Consider the following 21,747-nt stretch of genomic DNA (forward strand, 5'->3'; position numbering starts at 1 on the left):
TCCGTAGAAGAGCCAAAATCATCAACTTTAAAGGCTGGATCTCTATAGTACTTAATATATTTAAAAATATATAAAGAAAAATAGAGCTAACATTGACATAGTCACTAGGAAATTGATTGAACTAGGAAATAAAACTTTACCAACACATTTAAATCCCCTTATATATCTCTCCCCAATCAACATTCCCATTCATTAACCTCCAACATTCCTGTATTTGATGTTTACCAACACACTTGTTTTGGGGGGATCTATTACATGTATCTGTAAGCAACATATAAATACTATTTCTGCATTTTTAAAGTTTGATAAAATATTTAGCCATTCTCCCATGACATTCTCTTCCTTAAAACTTAGTACTAAAGAGGATTCCCCTTCACTCACAGAATGAAGACAGCTAGTGAGGTCATGTCCCGTGATGTTTCATAGACTCTGAGACGGCCCTAACGTGACCTTGGTGTTTTCCCAAGAGTATAGATAGTGCATAAACAGCGTCAACCTCATGATACTTAAAACTGTCTGAACCTCAGTTTACACATGAAGTTTCCAGAAGAATGAATTAAAAGACTGAAAATTATCATATTAAAAATAATTTATCATACTTAGGGAAAAGTAATTTGTCTTATTGTATAAATGACAATTTCAACAAGAGTATAAATTAGATGTAATTATATAAACTGGAAGATAAGGTATATACATCCAAACATCATTCTAGTAATGGGCAGTTTAGATACATTTGATATAATAAAAATTTAGGATGTTAAAAATATCTACATTTTGGACATCATAAAAAAGCAAAGACAGGAATTCTTCTTGCCCACTCAGTAACTCACAAAGTTTTGCATAACAATTGCTGCAAACTGATCTCAGAAACAGAGCAATGATACATTTTCTATGAGTACAGACTGTGAAATACTACGGATTTTGCTTTATATAATATTGTTTGAGGCAATCTGTATAAGAAATAACATCAAGATTCATAATTGCACAAATCTGAAAGGCCTTACATTTCCCATCACAAATTACCCTACTGTCATAACTCACAAAGAAGTAATTGTAGTATCTTATAAACTGTTTACTGTCTAAGATTGCAAATTGTTTAGCTAATTCATACAAACTTTTTGGCTGCAAATCTTCAATGTCATAGGCCTGGGTCAGGTTATACTCCAGCTTCCAATTAGATTTTCCCTTTAGATTAGCATCTGTCAGGTTCAAGTAATACTGTAGTACATCCTATAGTTAAAAAGAGTAAAAAGCCTGGTTCGTTTTTTGGCATATGAAGTACTGCATATCAAGAAGAGTTCTTATTAGGATTTATGTGACATTCTTAATTTAAAGTATAGTCATTTTAAGAAGTGTGCATTGCTTTTAAAGAAAAAGAGTCCTGATAGAAAAATCTATATATTTTTTCATTTAAAAAATAATGAAAGAACATAACAGAAAATAATCCAACTATACAGAGGGATTTACAAAATAAAAAGCCTTTGATTCACACACATCAGAAGTAACCACTGCTAACAGTTGTATATAAATCAGTCATATGCAGGAGGTGGCTTGTACCAGCCCACAAATGCTGACTGTCAAATTTTCAGGCATCTTGCAAGTTAGTTGGTATCACTTTGGCAGCTTGAAATTGGCCATGATGGGAGTATTTATGCCATGGAAATCAGCAAACACTACAAATCAAAGCGCTTTTCCCCCCGCCCGGTGAACCAGCTGTTAAACATTTACCAACACTCCAGTGTATGTGTGCTGTTCTAGACTTTATGTACAAAGAAATATAAGTATTTAGAATATATATACCTATTTTCTATCTTTTTGGCTTTTTCAAAAAATGAAATTAAACTATACAAACTGTTTTGCACTTTTAAAAATGATACAGTATTATATCAGGTACATTTTTCTATGTCAGTATACACACACACGTGTGTGTGTGTATCTGAGATTCAGATCCAAAAATAGGCAACTAATAGTTGTAAAAGAATTCCTTTGGGGACTTCCCTGCTGGAGCAATGGTTAAGAATCCGCCTGCCAATGCAGGGGACACAGGTTCAAGCCCTGGCCCAGGAAGATCCCACATGCCGTAGAGCAACTAAGCCTATGCACCACAACTACTGAGCCTGTGAGCCACAACTACTGAGCCCACGTGCCACAACTGCTAAAACCCGTGCACCCAGAGACCATGCTCCACAATGAGAAGCCACCGCAATGAGAAGCCCCCACTTGCCACAACTAGAGAAAGCCCACATGCAGCAACGAAGACCCAACGCAGCCAAAAACAAATAAATTAATTAATAATTTTTAAAAATTCCTTTGGACTATTTTCTCAATTGTTTTATCTCATTTAATTTAACGTTTATGGATTAAACCGGATTTTTCCTGCCCTATCTTTTCTTGTAAAAACATGCTCTAGGGATTAACAAATCTATCTCCTACTAAATTTACCTAGGAGAAAAATACAGTTACATCAATAGAGACTTTAATTGAGAAATTCTTTTCATATTATATTTGTTGAAAGGGGCAGTACCCATAAGCTAAATGCCTGGCCTTTTGAGGCTGAATTGATATATAGAGTCATGTACCAGCTCCAGAGAGCTTTTTTTATTTTATTTTATTTTTCTTGCGGTATGTGGGCCTCTCACTGCTGTGGCCTCTCCCGTTGCGGAGCACAGGCTCCGGATGCGCAGGCTCAGCGGCCATGGCTCACGGGTCCAGCCGCTCTGCAGCATGTGGGATCTTCCCGGACCGGGGCACGAACCCATGTCCCCTGCATCAGCAGCCGGACTCTCAACCACTGCACCACCAGGGAAGCCCTCCAGAGAGCTTTTGTCTCAAAAGTTCCAACTCAATTTATTTTCTTCACAAAAAAAAATTTTGCCAACATTTATTGAGTGCTTACTGTGAGCCAAGCATTTTTCCAAGTGCTTTAAGAATAGTTGTTCATGTAGTCCTCACAGCTACTTAGTGAAGTCAGTAATATTTTAATCCTGGTTTTAAGGGGAATAGACTAGGACACAGAGAAGTAGGGTAAGACCACTCATGACAGAGTATGGTTTCAGAGCCTATATTCTTCTTCATAGCTGTGTTCTGGAGAAGAGTAATTAATAACAAATATGGAGTAGTGAAAAGTTTCAAATGTATGTAAATCCACAAACAAGGTGCTACCCAATGAAACCTTTATCTAAGTAAATGTGAAGACCTTAGAAGACAGAAACAGCTTCCCAAAGGCTAACCTCATAAAACCACACTTAGAAAGTGCTGACATTCCAAATATAAAAAAGAAGAAAACCATCCTGAGATTTCAACATAAAGTACACCTCACAATAGCTGCGCTGAAAACATTCAACTAAACTAATGAAAACTACAAAGATATGCATAAATACGGGGTCAATTCTAAAATTGTACCAACTTACCAGTAATTTATAATCACGAGGATCATATTGAAATAGTCTGACACCAGGATTGTTGGTCTGTTTTTCTAAAACACTCTTCACTGGAGTAACAGCAGGAGCCACGAACAAAGAATTTATCGGATTTCCTAGACAAAATATATGTACATAAACGTATATTTTTTAATAATTGAGTTTAACTATATTAAAAATATGAACAAATTCCAGATTAAGAGGTTAACAAAAGTAACGGCCAAATGATGTGTGATGCTTGATGGATCCTGATCTGAAACAACACTAAAGAGACACTTTTGGGAAAATAGGGGAAGTTTGACTATGAAGAGATTAAAAGAATTATTGTTGATTTCGTTAGGTAAGTTAATGGTATTATTATTATGTAAGTTATCCATATACTTAGCAATGAATACAGAAGCATGTAGGGCTGAAATACATTTGATGTTTGAGATTTATGTTCAAATACTTCAGAAAAAAAAAGAATAAAGAATCATAGATAAAATAAGTGTGGCAAAATCTTGATAGATATTGAATATAAGTGATGGTACATGGGGGTTTGTCTTATAATTCTCTCTACCTATATATATATATTTGAAATTTTTCATAATAAAACTATCCAACTTATTACAAGTACACACACACAAAATATACAAAGCTAGTTTTTTTTGTACTCTACCTATAACAATATTCCAATAATTATATAGTAAGAATCTGATTTAAGTGTCACCATGTTTTATACATATTTGTTATAACAGCAGTCCCCAACCATTTTGGCACCAGGGACCGGCTTTGTGGAAGGCAGTTTTCCCATGGGTGGGGGGGTGGGTGATGTTTCAGGCGGTAATGGGAGCGAGGAGGAGTGATGGGGAACAGCAGATGAAGCTTCGCTCTGTGCGGCCCCGTTCCTAACAGGCTGCAGACAGAGGTCCGCAGCCCAGCGGTTGGGGACCCCTGTATTATAGAACTAAACTTCTGAGTAAAAAAGCTATCAAATGCTGAAAAATGGTCATTTTTACCAAGCCCACTCATTCTAGATGAAGAAGGTAGAGCATTTCAAAAATGTTCCCCAATTACTGAAAAAGAAAAAATACATATTGATTTTTCTCCTGGCTGACTACTAAAAAATCAGAACTCTTATTTTGTTAACTCTCAGTTTTCTTGCCCTTATACAGAAGCTATCTTTAAAAATAGATAATCGTTGTCTTATTTAATGCTAGAGCTTCTTCTATATTTTTTCTTTTAATGCTGAGTAGATGACAATGTCGATAAGCACTTAAAAGTAGGAGCTTAATTTATTTTAAACCAACAGTAAATTGTGCTTTGCTCTTTAAATTCTGAGAAGTAAATCTAGTCATATCAAAGGAAACTTGAGTCTAGCAGGTAAATAAAAAAAGAGTGATTCTCTAAACTTGAGGACCTAAAAGAACATTTGAGTGAACTGAGGGTTTCAGAGGCTTTTGTGTCAACAGCAGTCAAATGATGACGGCCTTGTGGAGCTAAAAGGAAGAAACTCAGTGGCAGGACTAAATATGATTTGGACAGTGGCCATCACTCACAGAAAGTAACTGAGAAAAAGCAGGTGCTGGCAGGTAGATTTAATAAAACTTTTAATTTACTGGATCAGTAAAAATTAATGGATATGCACTCTTTTGCTCTAGCATCTTGGACTGAGGAGATGCAAATAGAATGTTATATTACCTTTTTTATCTGAAAGAACCATAATACTATCTCTGTGAGTGTGTCCATAAAATTGTCCTGCAATGATGTTACTGTATTTTCTAAAAATGTCTATCAGTTTCTCATTATAGTATTCTCTCATTGCCGTGATGCCCCTTGAATAAGGCAGGTACCCCACTGGAACATGAGCTATGATGTACACCTGGAGAAAGAAACACAAAGAGGACTGATGAGAATCTTTCTGCACATTTTTCACAACAAAATGATTTAGATACCCAAGATTGAAAGTATATTAATTAAATTTTAGAAAGCAAATATACCATTTCTCCTATTTATTTACCAAAAATAGATGAAATTAGGAAATTATTAATGGCCCTATATTTGCACTTGTCTATTGGAACTACATGGTTTATGATGTAAGGTAACTGTGACGTTGCTCAAAATTTTTTTTTAAATATCAACAGATGTCAATCAATCCCCAGAGCATTAAAAGCAAGTAAAACAAGCAACAACAGCAGAGGCAAATCACAAAGTGCTTCACGTAAGAACATCTTTAAATTTTAATACTTTTATTAATACCTGACCCCACTCAAGTCTAATAAGTATACAAGTTTAACCCTCTGTTCATCCCATGATGATGTTGGTCTACGGCATCTACCTTCTCCTTATTTTGCTGAGAGATGTTCAGTGTGTTTTCTAGCCATTCAAACTGATTTGCTGGGTCAGTCTTATTTAGGGTCACGATATTTGGGCCATAGTATAAGTTTGTGTTGAGACTGATGATCCTAAAGTTCAGATTAGTTGAAACTTTCTGTGAATAAAAGCCACCTATAAAAACAAATTTGAAACACATTCTGGAATAATACACACACAGATACATAGATACTGTGAAAGCAAAATCTTAATTAAGGTTTTCAATCCATTTAGGCAGGTTATACTTATTTCTTATTCTTTAGTTTGCACATACATAGGCTGTCATTGGATAAGAATCAGATTTAACAAACATTTATTGAAAACCTACTATGCGTCAAGTCCAATGTTGCCACTTCCACAAATTGAGGTAACAACAGTTGTATCCAACATTCACATGAAAAGATAACTAAATGTTTTGGCACTAGGCACTGAGGTACTGAATATTATAAAAGAAAGATTAATACATCAACTTCTACTTTTGTATGTTTGGGGAATTAAGATAAGAGATATTGTGAAATCTAAAATCCAAAGAATGGGAACACATGGATCTTGCCAGAGAATACTGAGGAATAAATGTCAGATAAACCAGAGCTGCTACAATCTCAGGTGAGATGAGGCTTAAAGGTATAACCCCACTCACACCTGTGAACCAGTGGTGACAGAACACTCCCGTGGCACTTTCAGCCACTTGGACCCTGTCCCTGCTTTCTTCACCCAGGGCACACTCACCATCCATGCCACTCCCTGGCTTTCAAACATGATAAGGCCTCCAGAAAAACTGGGCACAGGGACTCTGCAGAATTGGCACACCCAAGCAAACATTAAAGATCTAAGTCTAAACAACATGAACTGAGATAAAAAATAGAGATAAAATAAGGATGAGTAAATCTTTCACTTACCTTTCCTTAGAGTACTAATAGCTTCTTCATCCAGCCATGGCTTCCAGAGGCTTGCTACTGCATTGTACACCTTGCTGGTGAATATAGGCAGTTGATCCTGGCCACAAACAATATAATCCACCATTGAAACTCTAAAGATATATGGATGAATTCATTTAAATATCACTTGAGCGGTTACTACTATGTTAGGCATCTGGAGATGCAGGAATACTAGATAGACTTAATTTTCAAGGATATATAACTTAATTGGGGAGATGGAGGACAAAATGTAACCAATCATCTATAAGACAATGTGTTAGGTACCACCACAAGGGTTCTGGGAGTGGAAAAGCAAGAACAGTCAAGTCTAGCCCAGAGAGTCAGCAGGGAGAGTGAAAAGAGCATTTGAATCAGTACTTGAATAATGATTTCATCAAGTTGACAAGAAAGGTAATCAAAGCAAAAATAATGGCCCAGACACCAACACAGTGCCATATACAGAAACAAGCCCTTGTTTCAGTGTGACTGGGGTATAGAATGGATGTGAGAATATGCTTATTATAGAGACACTGAAGGCAGGTTTTAGCCTGAATATGTAGAACCTGGTGCAGCATGCCTAGGAGATGGATTTCAGAATTAAACAAAATTCTCTGAAATGTTAATACTAGTATAAATCTTTTTAACTTCTTGAATGAAGACTTATAACCACGTTTTTGATTTTTTGCTTGTTTGTTTTATTGGAGTATATAGTTGCATTACAGTGTTGTGTTAGTTTCTGTTGTACAGCAAAGTGAATCAGTTGTACGTATACATATATCCTCTCTTATTTAGATTTCCTTCTCATTCAGGTGACCACAGAGCACTGAGTAGAGTTCCCTGTGCTATAAGGGTGTGGTGAAAAGGGAACCTTCCTGCACTGTTGGTGGTAATGTAAACTGATACAACCACTACAGAAAACAGTATGGAGGTTCCTTAAAAAACTAAGAATAGAACTACCATGTGACTCAGCAATCCCACTACTGGGCATATACCCTGACAAAACCATAATTCAAAAAGAATCAGGTACCACAATGTTCATCGCAGCACTATTTACAATAGCCAGGACATGGAACCAACCTAAGTGTCCATCAACAGATGAATGGGTAAAGATGTGGCACATATATACAACAGAATAATATTCAGCCATAAAAAGAAATGAAATTGAGTTATTTGTAGTGAGGTGGATGGACCTAGAGTCTGTCAAACAGAGTGAAGTAAGTTAGAAAGAGAAAAACATGTTTTTGATTTGAAGTCTCTTTATGTCAGCCTAAATCATATCGCTCTGATTTTTTAAATAATATATGTATAATACCTTATACCATATTTTTATCATCCTATTTTATCATATTATAATAAAGTATCTTTATGGTGACATAAGCTCAGGGGAAGAAAAAAACTTCAAGAAAGTACATACTGAATAAAAACCCAGAAATCATTTGTGAAATTGGATAATTATTCCTATTTTTTGTTTCAAAAAATTATAGTAAAAAACTGAAGCCATTTTCTTCACTCTCTTCATTTCCTTCTCTATATTGGTGACACAGACCTATTTCTTAAAGGAGTTTCCCTGTCATCATTAATTAAAATTCTTAGTTTTATTTTTTTTAAGATGACACCCAAGTCACATTAGTTCCTAATACATGTGCTTAATACATAATGAAAATACAAATATATGCAGGGCAAGTAATAAGAAAATGACTTTTTTTAACTGAAACTGATTATCCAAAGGATATTTTCAATTTGTGTCAGCAATCAGAGTCATCTGTCTGAAAATTACACAATGGCTTAGGCCAATCTAAATTCTGATTAAAAATTGGTAATTATCATCATCATCATCATCATCATTATCATCATCATCATCAAAAACCCAATATCTTAGCCATTTGTTTACATTGGGATGGATGCCAAGATACTGGTATGGTCATGTAGAATCAAAATTATATAAACATTGCTCTAGATTTTTCTGTCTATTTTAAGTATGAAAAATATGAGCACCAGAGAAGTTAAGTGATTTATCCAGGGAGAGCTGGTCAGCCCCAGAGCTGGGTCTAAATCCCAGGTCTTTCTACCATCACTCTTACATCCAGTTATCTACTGCACAATGGGAAGTGACCCACTCACCAGTTTGGTGGCACCAGCCTTGCCATGGTAGGAGTACCTGAGGACCCTGGCCCAGACTGCTTCCTTGAGTGGCAATGGGAAGAAATCCCTGGGCTGTCCACACAAATATCTATTTCTGATGTAGTGGGTGGGAATTTGCGTCTGTATTTGTGTGTTTATGTAGCTATGTTTAAATACATGTTTATGAGGTTTTAGTGGAGAAATAATACATCTGATTTATTTGTTACTAACATTCACCGGAATTTGAGCTCAGATATGAGAAGTCTCTAGGAGAATTTGTCGTAGGGCTTTCATGTTACATCTGACCTTCCTGAAACTGGGATGGAAGGATGGCAGTAGAATAATAGAAGGTTTTCAGATATAAGGTCATAAGCTAGGAAGAGAAAACAATTAACTGTTTAAGGTATAAAGGCTGCCAGGTTATCCTAGCTGTACATATAATCAGATATATTTTAGAAGTTGGATAGCATCTATATCTTTGAATTATTATAAGATTTGGCTTTGCAAAAAGAAGGCAGAGATAAAAGTAAAATAAAACCAATCCTCAGAGGAGTTAGGAAACATGTGTCCCATGTCACTGCTTCATGCTACAAAACCACCACTTCACTTACTGAGGGCTTACTATGTGCCAGGTAGGAAACTATGCACTTTCCGTATAATGTCACTAATTCTCCCCAAAACTTTGCAAAGTAGGTATTATTGCTCTTGTTTACAAATGATCAGGGATAATTATGTGCATTATCCAAGTTGCTCAAGCTATTAAAAGCAGGACAGGACAGGTTTTTAACTTCTAGTGAACGTGACTCTAAACCCCACATGTTTTCCATTACAACAGTCTGCCTGTCACCTAAAGCATATAAAAACAATGTGTGTAACCTCTGATTCCTGGAGTTTGCCCATTCCCAAGCCTCTGCCCTGTGTGGTCTAACATCTCAACAGTAACAAAAGCTGACCACTGGTTGAAAGGCCAACTCGCAAAGACTCACATATTGTTCATCTCAAGACAGGAGGCCGGGCTCAAGAAGTCACTTGAAACTTAAGCTCATCATAGAGTGCAACTTTTCAAAGTCACATTATTCACATTAATTAACTATTATAATCAAAACCTTCATTAAGCAGCCTTTTGACATGAGATGGAAAAGATATGCTAAACCAAAAGAAAAATGTAGACAAAGAAAGGCATGAAAGTAAATATAATGTTTAGGAAATATTGATATGTTGGTCTGGCAAGAGTAAAGGATGTGTGAAAGGATGTTTGTTTAACTGAACACAAAAGACCCAGGATGTGGGCTCTCCCACTAAGTGATTGTGAGCACCGGAACAAGCAACTTAACATTTCTGGGCCTCAGTTTTCTCTTTTGTAAAATGAAGAGTTGATCTAGACACGGGGTCAGCAAACTTTTTCTATGAAGGGTCAAAAAATAAATATTACTTTAGGCTTCTGGGCCATATAGTCAATGTGGCAACTACTCTACTCTGCTGTTACAGTACACAAGCAGCCACAGGCAAAACAGAAAGCACAGCCATGGCTGTGTTCCAGCAAAACTTTATTTACAAAAACAAGTGTCAGACTGCATTCGGACCACAGGCCCTGTTTGCCAAGCCCTGAACTAAACAACAATCTCTAAGATCTCTTGAATCTGAACAAATTTATGATTCTACACTGCTATAGCAGATCACTGTAACCAGGGCTGCTATCTGATTGTTATGCACAGGCTGTTTAATAAACAGTCACCCTAACAGGTTGAAGCCTGGGCCGTATCAGGCATTAAAAATATTATGAACATGCTCTCTGCCTTGAATCACATCTTGAACATGGACCTCCCTTTTTGGTTCTTATGATGATTTGCTATGCTTTTGTTTTTAATCACAATCCAGCTTAGATCAGAGTATGGGTAGCTTAGTATGCCTAATAGAAATTCTGAAAAATGTAAACATTTGTCAACATTAACCGTTTTTGCTAACCTGAACATGGAAATTCAAATGAACAAAATTATTCAAAAGAAAGGAGAAACTGAGGAAGAATACAAAGGAAATCAAGAATTAATAACTCACAAACTAGGTAATTTTATTCCAAAATCTCACTATGGATATAACTTTTTATGAACTATTAGGAGTCCCTTTCAAGTACCCAAAGCACTTGTCTTGCCTTCCTCGATGGTTAGTATTAAGAGCAAACTCCACCTCCATGAGTGCCCCTCCCATGCCCTATCATCAGCTAGTTACCAGCATAATTTTGACACTACTGATGGAAAAAATACTTTAAGCATTTTTAAAAGTTGTGGTCAAATTTACCTGTGGCCAATAGTCATGATTACCCAGTGCAGGGAAAACCTGGAGATTTGGAAAGAGACTCTGGACTGTGGTTGTCATATTAGCAATCACATTTATGACCGCATCTGTTGAGAGTTCACGCACTGGAACGTGAGGTGGGCTATCCCTGTAAGGGAGACAGAATCATAGAGAACAAAATCAGTTTCTATAAAAAGTCACTAGACTCCTGTGTAATGCCTTGCTGTATTGTCATTGTCAAATTCCACTATAAATCAACAGATGATAAAGAGTTGATAAACTACTCTTCACTTACCTTTGTCCCACAGGGAAGCCTATAAAAAAGAAAATTTGTGAAATACAAAAGATAAACTGGAAATCTCAGTCTATTTCACTGCCTGACTGAAGATTTATAAGAGGCAAAAATTTTTAGCAATTAAAAGCACAGATTCCAGGGCCAAAAGTGCCAGGTTTGCCATTTATTAGCTGTGTGCACTTGGGCAAGTTACTTAGATACTCAGTGCCTTCATTTCCTTATCTGTAAAATGGGAACAATAATATCCATTGTGAAGATTAAATGAGTTACAATGTATAAATTAAAACAGTGCCACGGTCATCATTGCAGGTCCAGGAAATATTAGGCCTCTTCACTCTGTCATGATGGATGGAATTTGTTAATTACACCACCAGAAGACGATGTTTGCAAAATCGCTATCACAGGTTAACTCCCATTATTGCCTTTCGTTTTTGGATTATTTAATCAAGACCTATTATCACATTAATAAACACCTCAAGACACTGACACAAATACACTGTTTATGGATTCATCTCTTAGTTAACATGGACATATTTCTAGAGCCTGTATTCTAAACAAACAAAGAAAGAAACAAAACTCGGTCTTTTAAAGTTTTTCTTATCCCTAATAATGTTGATTAATTTGATCTAGTATTTTTTAAACCCCAAGAATTCTTAAAACATAATATATATTCTTATGAAATTCGGCATTCTAATGAAGCTTAGGACACTGTAGATACATACTGAGTAACTAAGGGTATTTATATAATCACTCACCCTGTCCATATCATAAAAGATGCTTCCTGTCCTGAATTTTTAATAAAATCAAATGCTGACAAAATGAGGTGATAAGGAGAATCACATAGAACATCTCCAAAAGGGCCAGGATTGGAGGCATTTGCACCTTTCGAGGAAGCGCACACTTTTGTGTGGTCATCTGTGATGTGGTAAGTAGGGTCTAAGTGTAAGTCAGTCACATGCCAAAACTGTCCTGGTGATGAGAAAATAAATGCTGTTAAATCTACTTCTCTTTTGGAATTCCCATACCAATATTTACAGTAAGACGAGACAGTTGCTCCACCCTGTGATAGAGGAAGCCTTAGTAATTTAAATATTCATATGCCCTGAAGTTAAATACACTCTTTCCCTGTCAGAAATAAGGATTCTAAAGACAATAGGAAGACTTTACTAGAATTTACTATTTACACATTAGAACTGATGAAGTCACTCACAGCATGACTACTTAATAAAGACTACATGACAAACATAAGTTTGCATAGTGATATATATGGAGACATCCTTCTGGGAAGTCAATAATAATCCCATATTGTATCTTAATAGCATGTCTCCTTCCTTGTAGAATTTAAGGCTTTAGAATTTATTTTCTTCTTGTAGAAAAATGGACAAAAAATATGATGTTTTGTTAGGGTCACACAGTGAATAGATTTCAGAACTTGTAACTAATAAATCTCACTCCTAATTTCTTGTAAAACCTTGCTTCTCAACATTAATGAAAAAAGAGACTTCAGTTTAGCTTTCAGCCAAAAATAGCCACTGCCAGAGGTTCTTAAAAGCTATGTAACAGAGGAACATCTTCTATCATACACTTGTATAAGATGTTTATAATATTAAGGGAAGCATTTGTTAAAGAAGATGCTTCCACAGGGTTTTCACGGAGAAGCCCAAGACCCACTTGATAGCACCCCTGATTGGAAATCATCTTGAGAAAGATTCTTTCATTGAAGGAAACACAGGTTAATCATAGTAGTATCTCTTTTTATTAAGTATTTACTATGTGCCAGACATTGTGATAAGCAATTTAAATATACTGTGTCTTTTCATTCTCAAAACTACTCTCTGAAGTAGGAATCACTGTTCCCATTTTAGAGTTCAGAAATTAATGCTGGATCAGTTAGAAAATTTACTCTAGTATATACAGCTTAATAATTGGCAGAGACAAAATGTAACCCCTCATTTTGAAGGGCCCTCAAGTTTGCTTATACTTAATTTACATATATCTTCAGTGATTTTGCTGCCTTCTCATATGCAACCAATAAACTGTTTTAATATTGAGACTTTTTCAAACTTTGAATTTGGAGTTCACTCTGATTAGGTGTAATTTACAATAGGAAACATCAGAAGTGACATAGCAGCAGTACTACACCAGAAGCATGGAGGAAATAAGTAGAATGCAAACTTTTATCTATACAAATGATAAAAGCTAAGTATGATAAAAGCTAAGTATGGGGCTTCCCTGGTGGCGCAGTGGTTGTGAGTCTGCCTGCTGATGCAGGGGACGCGGGTTCGTGCCCCAGTCCGGGAAGATCCCACATGCCGCGGAGCGGCTGGGCCCGTGAGCCATGGCCGCTGAGCCTGCACGTCCGGAGCCTGTGCTCCGCAACGGGAGAGGCCACAACAGTGAGAGGCCCGCGTACCGCAAAAAAAAAAAAAGCTAAGTATGCACCTGAGCAAACACTTGGATAAAATCCAAAGCTGGATAATAAAGTAGAAAATTGAAAGCAGTTAAATTAAGGTGGAAAAGGTGTACTATATTTAGGATGTTATTTCTTTGCAAAGTTGTTGTAATTTGATAACACATTTAAGTTCACAGCTAAGAAGTGGGAGACAGAAGATCCAGAACAAAGTAGTCATTAAATAGTCTTTATGGTCAATTACTTGGTATTCAGCCCCCATTTGAAAACATTTGCCAAGAGTAATTTATTTTCTTCCATAATGCAGAAAGTACTCCAACTCTTTTTCCAGCTTGGACATACTTTACCCAGCACATAAAGTGGTTTGGCAGATAGCTCAGAATCATCCTGGTGGTTGCCCTTCCTTGGGGTATAAATATATACTGCATCTCTATTTTATGTAAATATGTATATTATTATTCATAGAATGTTAAGGTATGTAGTAAACGACACACAAAACAGCACAGTGTTATGGTTAAGGATGGGGGCTCTGGAATCAGACTACCTTACTTCAAATCCAAGCTCTTCTTCCTAATCTAGTTGTATGATCTCGGCCTGTTTCATCTGTAAAATGGGAATAATATTATTGTCTACTGAATGAGGGTTAAGTGACTTAGTAGCAGAAAGAGCCTGGCATCTGGTAAGCTCAACATTAGTTGTATTGTTATTCATTTGTAATGTCAAGCTTGCATCTGAGATTGAGTTTCCTCATTTCCAAGTAATAGCTGAAATGTATTGAGTACTTACTGTAAGTTTAATACTGTTTCTTATGCTTTACGTGTATTAACTGACCATTATTTCCATTTTACAGGTAAGGAACTGCAGCACTCAGAAATTAAATGCAAGTCACGTATGTTATGTGCAGCAGAACCAAGACAGCAATTCAGGAAATCTGATGCCAGAGTCCACACGGCTCTTAACCACTGCACACAGTACCTCTCTGTGCGTGCTCACATTCAAATGTCCTTCCAGAAAAAAGTCCTTCCATCTCACTTGCCTCATGTAAGATAGATAACAGCTACACCTATAGGGGATACTGTGACAAGTAAGGGACATTTAATTATTAATATATTAAACTTTGTAAAACAAAACTGGAAACACATTAAGGACACATTCCTCTGATGTAACCTATTACCTGGATTTATATATCCCCAGCATCTAGAATACGTCTGACCTATAGTAGGTCCTCAACAAACATTCTTTAATTAGGCACAGGCAGATTCAGAATTTCCTCAATATCACATGATGACTCAGTAATGAAAGCTGAAATGGAACCAGTCTCTCCAGACTTGCAGTCTAGCGCCCTTTCCACTACATTGGATTGCTAGACAGATAAGTGAGGAATAATTATTTAGGTGCACTGAAGGGTGTCTTTAAATAGAAGCCAAGAATGGAGCCCTGACAGGTTCTTAACCTGGGATTTATGAATAATGAAACCCTGGAGGCCTCACCTCCCACCTCTAATGAAATTTATACAAAATACTGTGTGTGTGTGTGTGTGTGTGTGTGTGTGTGTGTGTGTGTGTGTGTCCAAGGCCAGAGACCTGGCCTGTGGCAGAGCCCACACTTCAATTGATTCTCTGGTTCACAGTCCAATGTTCTTTTCACTACACAATAATTGCTTTCTTGTTCTGCAGATAATCTTTAAAAAGATTCCCACATATGTATATGTGTATATGTGTGTGTGTTGTAAACATATCTAGATAAATGCTCAAATCAATCTTATCTTATCTTTGGGATACATCATAATTCAGATGTTTGGACATAGGGTTGTTGTTTAAAATAGGTGTTTTTTTTATTTGTTTATAATGTCAGTTCCTACCAAATACTCCATCAGGTCCTGAGTTACTAAATCTAAAATATTGTGACCAAACACAACCAGGTGAAGTCTCCCTGGGCTGTTGTCCTCTGACCACTGGGACTTGACAGAAAGCTGAGACTGGGAATTTGCACACACACACATACACACACACACCACTGTGTAAAGAAGTCCTAGCATTTGGGGTGGGAACAGGGGGAGAGGGAAGGTCACATCAAGCGGAAAGCATATAAATTAATATATCCAATGTGAACCTGCTGAATGGACACTTCAGCAGGTCTCTGAACCTTGGTTCCCCCTCTCCCTCCCTCTAGCTTCCCTACAGAAAATAGGGCGGTGTGAAGTGGAGACTCACTAGACCCCAGAAAGCTGTCATTGAGGCCTTCAGCAATCAGATCCTTAAAACCAAAAGGTGCGTCTGCCATGGGTTGGCCTCCTGCATTCTAGGACATTTTATCTCAAAATCCTAAACAGCCACATAATTAAAGAAAAACAGCTTTCATGAAAGCAGAAGCCAGCAGCCTGCATAAGTATTTGAGGACAATTTCTTGTTACCACTGACAGTTGGGAAACCAGATTGACAGTTCTTGCTTTCAACTGCCTGACAGCTGAGTCATCAGGACTTGGCTCTTGAACAAACAGGAGGCATTTTTGCCCAGAGCATTTCCAAAATCATGTGAGAGTAAAGTGATAGAGAAGAGATGAGGTTTCAGCACCAAGTACTAAGCTGTTTCAGAGACAGCTATGCCCAAACCACAAAACACAATTCCACCCATCCCATTTCGCCCCCCTCTAGATAACAAAGCAATTATGTTTAAAGTTGAGTCAGGGAGGTGAGGGTGGGTACCTTGACCTTTAACACTAAAGGCTCAGGTGGCATCACAAAATCTCTCATCCAACGTTTATCCATTCTGGACCAGTGGTTCTCAGACTCTAGCATCTATCACAATCACCTGGACAATTTGGATTTTTGTTGTTTTGTTTTGTTTTTTAATTTTTTTTACATCTTTATTGGAGTATAATTGCTTTACAATGGTGTGTTAGTTTCTGCTTTATAACAAAGTGAATCAGTTGTACATATACATATGTTCCCATATCTCCTCCCTCTTGCGTCTCCTTCCCTCCCACCCTCCCTATCCCACTCATCCAGGTGATCACAAAGCACCGAGCTGATCTCCCTGTGCTATATGGCTGCTTCCCACTAGCTATCTACTTTACGTTTGGTAGTGTATATGTGTCCATGCCACTCTCTCACTTTGTCACAGCTTACCCTTGCCCCTCCCCATATCCTCAAGTCCATTCTCTAGTAGGTCTGTGTCTTTATTCCCGTCTTACCCCTAGGTTCTTCATGACATTTTTTTTCTTTTAGATTCCATATATATGTGTTAGCATACGGTATTTGTCTTTCTCTTTCTGACTTACTTCACTCTGTATGACAGACTCTAGGTCCATCCACCTCACTACAGATAACTCAATTTCGTTTCTTTTTATGGCTGAGTAATATTCCAGTATATATATATGTGCCACGATTTGTTAAACAGATCGTTGGGGCTCAATTCTCCGAGAGTTTCGGATTTGGCAGGTCTGGGGTGGGGCTAAAAACTTGCATTGTTAACGCGTTTAAGCGATGCTGGTGCTCCTGGTGCCGGACCCCACTTTGAGAACCACTTGTGTACAGGCGCTGGGCTAAGCGTTGGGAATGAATTAACATCGGCCCTGCCGGCGGGGAGCCCAGGGGCGTCCAGGTGAAGTGAAGGCCCCGTGCGTTCTAACGTAGACTAACGAGCGCGGAGCGCCAGGGCTGCAATCGCGCTGAGGTTGGAGGAGTGGGAAGAAAAGGCCACCAAATTTGACGGCGCAGGACAGAAGAAACTCAGTCCCACTGAAATTTACACTGCTGAAAAGCTGAAACCCCCCGCAGCTCCCCCTCCGCTCTGGGCAGATTCGGGGCCTCTGGAAATGCGGGACACCCAGCCCCCAGCTTCTTTTTCCATTGAGACACCCAGTTTTTCCTTCCTTTTCCCCGGGCACAAAACACCTGGAGACGCAAAGCGAAAACAACTGCCCGGGAGGAGCAGCGGCCCCCACTGTCCGCAGCCAGTCGCGGCCTCCCCGCCGAGCCGAGCTGGCGCTCGTGTCCTGCCGTCGCCCTCGCCCTCCCCGCGCCCCGCAGGGGGAGTCGCAGCCCAGAGCCTTGGCCGGGGCCACTGCTGCCCACACGCACTTTTCTCGGCTTTGCGCAGGCGTTCTGGCCGCCGCTCCTGGGCAGCTCCCGGCGGGAAAAGGATACAGCCGACTCACCCACCGCCGGACTGGGACTCGGGCCGCCAGCGGGAGCCAGAGGCAGTCCGAAGCCGGGGCGGCAGTGCCAGGCAGCCAGCAGGCAGCAGACGAGCGCGCCCAGCAGCGCCATCGCGGGTCGCGGCCACGGGCCTGGGAGACCTATTGCAGTCCCGGGGCTCCACACGACCTTCGGGCCCAGGGCTGGGGAGGAGGAAGAAGACCTCTGCTGGGGTTGACACCCAGTGGTCACGTGAGAGGGCAGAGTCCTTAATGAGTAGGTTCAGTTGACCTTCAACAGCTGTCTAGCGATTATCTGGCTTTTCCTGTTGTTGTTTGTGTCTCAACGTCAGTGACTGGCCTGGGAAGGAATGTGCTTGAAACAACCCCTCGCAGATCATCTTGCCTAAGTGCCACCTGAGGCTGAGCGCATGGGACTCCTCTGCAGAAGTGATGCAGAGAACCTCGAAGTGTCTCGATTTGAACTAGGTCAGCAGAGATCTGGGATAAAGTGGATCTGAGTGTGGCCCCTCGACCAGCAGCTTCAGCACTACCTGGGACGTCTAGTTAGAAGAGAAAATTCCCAGGCCGGCCCGGGACCTACTGAGCCACAAACTCTGAGGGTGAAGCCTAGTCGTTTGTGTGTACAAGTCCTCTACGTGACGCTAAAGTGATGGTGACATTTGAGAACCACTGCTCAGAAACACTAGGTTTAAGTTTTTTATTCGTTTGGCTTTTTTTCTTTGTTTTTACAACGGAGAACAATGTCTCAGAACCATATTCGATGCATTCCAGAGATATACAAAAATCATAGAACTGGTTGATTTTACTCTTCAAGGAATTTTTGAAGATAATCAGTCTGACAAAGGAGCCAAGATCCCCAAACTTCGTTGGGGTCTGTGGTCCTTCTATTACCATTTATGAGGATGCTGGCTTCTTTAAGATAAGGGAACATGTAGTTTAAATTTGTAGGGCTGGAATTCCTCTGAAGAAGAAAAAACCCTCCAGAATTACTAACCTCATAAAAGATGTTGTAAAGTGTATTCGTTTCCCAACAGAGAAAACCTTATTTTGTATGCTGTGTAATTTAATGGCAAAGTGTCTCATGAAACGGGCTTTGAAATGGGAGTTAGGGTGCCTCCATTTTCTGCTTCATATGCTGCCAGGGCTGTTCAAGTTCTGCTTCAGCTTTAGGATGAATCAAAAGCCTTTGGAGAACCAAAGTGCTTTCCTATTGTGGAAAAAATTGTCCTTGGAGTTTCTCAGTCCACAACCTCAAGAGTGTGGAGGAAAATGGAGCAGGATTTTTTTAAAAAAGGAAAATGGATTTGAGAGAACAACTTTAAGGACAGCAAAATAACTTGTATGTTTCTAGGAGAAGCATTTTGAAAGATAGAATAAGGATTTTTTAAAATTGTAAAAATAGCAATTCTCACTCTTCTTCTTTTGCCAATTTTCAATCAGCTTTACTGGAAGTAAATTGGTTGTGAAATAATTCTTCTTAAGTAAGCATAATATATGGCGTACACATTTTGAAACCTAAGAAATGCTTGCAATTTTAAAAAGGCAATATATTTAGTTAATGGTTAGAAACACTATCCTCCCTTTGATTCCCTCTGCTTTCTTTTGTTTTCCTTTATACCCTCGCTCTGAGGAGCACAAAGCTACAGTGCCTTATCATCTCTGGGTGTACACCTCACACCTGGGCATGTATTTGTAGGTCCCCATGTTCCAGGTGTAGGTGTAATTTGTTGTGAGCGTGTGTATCTGGGTGAGAGACTACACCAGTGACAAAGTGGTTTATGACTGGATTTCACAAGACAGTCTTTAACATAGTTAGTATCTCTGAGATCTTGGAATTTCAGAGGTGTTCTTCCAGGGCCAGTTAGTCAAATTGCCTTTGGGCGTAGTAGTTTTTCCTTTTCAAGGGCGTTGAAAAATTTTTTTAAATGCAAACCAGAAAAGTTAGTACCTTGGCAGGTTACTGTATGAGATAGAATATAGCTTGAAGGAAAATGATTTGTAACTACCTTGTAAACATTTAGGAAGTAAATATCCTTGTTATTTATCTTCCTAGAAAACTGCATTTGATCTACTGCTGCAACTTTTGAGCTTTTAACCCAGTGTAACTTTGCTTCCCACTAGGCCATCCCAAAACTTTTCCATTTTTCAGACAGCTGTTATGGAAATGAATGCCAGGATGTTATTTGACCTAATTATAATGAGACGAAGCTAAATCCCTATCCTTGCCCTTGTATCTTTAAGAATAGAGAGGCCAGAAGCCGTGCTTCTCTCAGAGCATAGGCTGAAATCACCAAGAGAAAGCAGTCTTCCTCCAGAAGCAGAGATGAAGGTTTTCAGAGCTATTGGAGCAAACACGCTCTCTATGTTCTGTTTCATGCTTTTAAAGACAAAGGTAGACTCTAGTTTTAGTAATGGTAACCTGAGCTAGATCATCTTATCCTGACATTCAGTAATAACTGTACATTCACGTGTTAAATCCTATAGCTGCACTTTAGATTTTTTCTACTCTTTACTGCAGTAGTTAAAGTAATACAATAGTCAGGTAATAGTATCATTGTGTTGAATGTGTAAGTTAAGGGAAGTTTCCTCATACTTATATCTGTAAGTTAATTGGACCTTGAATTAATTTATAGAGACTTACTGAAAATACTGGGTTGATTAAAAATGAATACTGAATGTTTGTCCTGAAAAATATTTACCCTTTCCCTGCCCCACGCACCAACCTTCACAGAGGCTAACAGGAAAGTTTTCCTAAGGAGTAATTCAGGGAAAATAAAATCTTACATTTTTGTTTCAGAAGAAAATTTAGCTGAAATATTAATTTTTGAGAGGAAATAAGCGGGAAGATTACAAGGTTTGCAGTTCTCAGTATTATTCACTAGTCAAGAGAACTTGGACATGTTAATCGAATCTTCAGTTTCCTCATCGGTAAAGTAAAAATAATAATATCTGCCTTACCTGCTTCACATTGTGGGTTTGAGAACACGTACAAAAATCGTCTTATAAACAGTGAAATACGAAATAATATTTGTACTTTACAAATGCAAATCTTAGCCAGTCATAAACAGATATTTACTTTCCTTTGGTCAACTCAGTTCCACCAACCTCGCACACCCCTGCTTCCCCACCACCACACACACACACTGGCACACACACACACACAATGCCCTCTGCACACTCCATTTTATCCGTTTTAGCACTTATAGACCTTGTTCAGCTCAGTGTACTTGTCTGGAGATACATCTTTATAGTGTTAGCACAAGTTCGTGTGCCCAATGCACAATGAGGCCAAACAAACTGCAACATCAGAGTCTGGAGCAGAGAGAGGTTTATTGCAGGGCCATGCGAGGAGACAGGTGGCTTCTGCCCTAAAAGCCCTGAGCTTCCTGAAGTGTTTGGCCAAACATTTTTAAAAGCCAGGTGAGGGGCTTCCCTGGTGGTGCAGTGGTTGAGAGTCCGCCTGCCGATGCAGGGGACACGGGTTTGTGCCCCGGTCCGGGAAGATCCCACATGCCGCGGAGCGGCTGGGCCCGTGAGTCATGGCCGCTGAGCCTGCACGTCTGGAGCCTGTGCTCTGCAACAGGAGAGGCCACAACAGTGAGAGGCCCGCATACCGCAAAAAAAAAAAAAAAAAAAAAAGGTGAGGAAGGTGGGGTCGCAGGGTATGTGATCAGCTCATGCACAATTCTCTGACTGACTGATGGTGAGGTAACAGGGTGGTGTCACAAGGGCTCACATTACTAGTCCTTAGGCTCCAGGAGGCCTGGGGCTATGTGCTC

General features: G+C 39.0%; 1 protein-coding gene across 1 annotated transcript; it reads right to left on the reverse strand.

The window, feature by feature from the left end:
- Nucleotides 1–782: 782 nt before the first annotated feature.
- Nucleotides 783–18,133, reverse strand: SMPDL3A (sphingomyelin phosphodiesterase acid like 3A). Its single transcript, XM_060115204.1, has 8 exons — nt 17,966–18,133; nt 12,152–12,365; nt 11,105–11,249; nt 6,671–6,767; nt 5,737–5,906; nt 5,100–5,280; nt 3,411–3,535; nt 783–1,230 (listed from the first exon to the last, which is right to left on the reverse strand). Exons 1-8 carry the CDS (start codon nt 18,075–18,077, stop codon nt 913–915), a joined length of 1,362 nt encoding a protein of 453 aa, XP_059971187.1. The 5' UTR covers nt 18,078–18,133; the 3' UTR covers nt 783–912.
- Nucleotides 18,134–21,747: the final 3,614 nt, after the last annotated feature.

Source organism: Mesoplodon densirostris, chromosome 12 (assembly GCF_025265405.1).
Source record: "Mesoplodon densirostris isolate mMesDen1 chromosome 12, mMesDen1 primary haplotype, whole genome shotgun sequence".
Taxonomy (NCBI): Eukaryota; Metazoa; Chordata; class Mammalia; order Artiodactyla; family Ziphiidae; genus Mesoplodon; species Mesoplodon densirostris.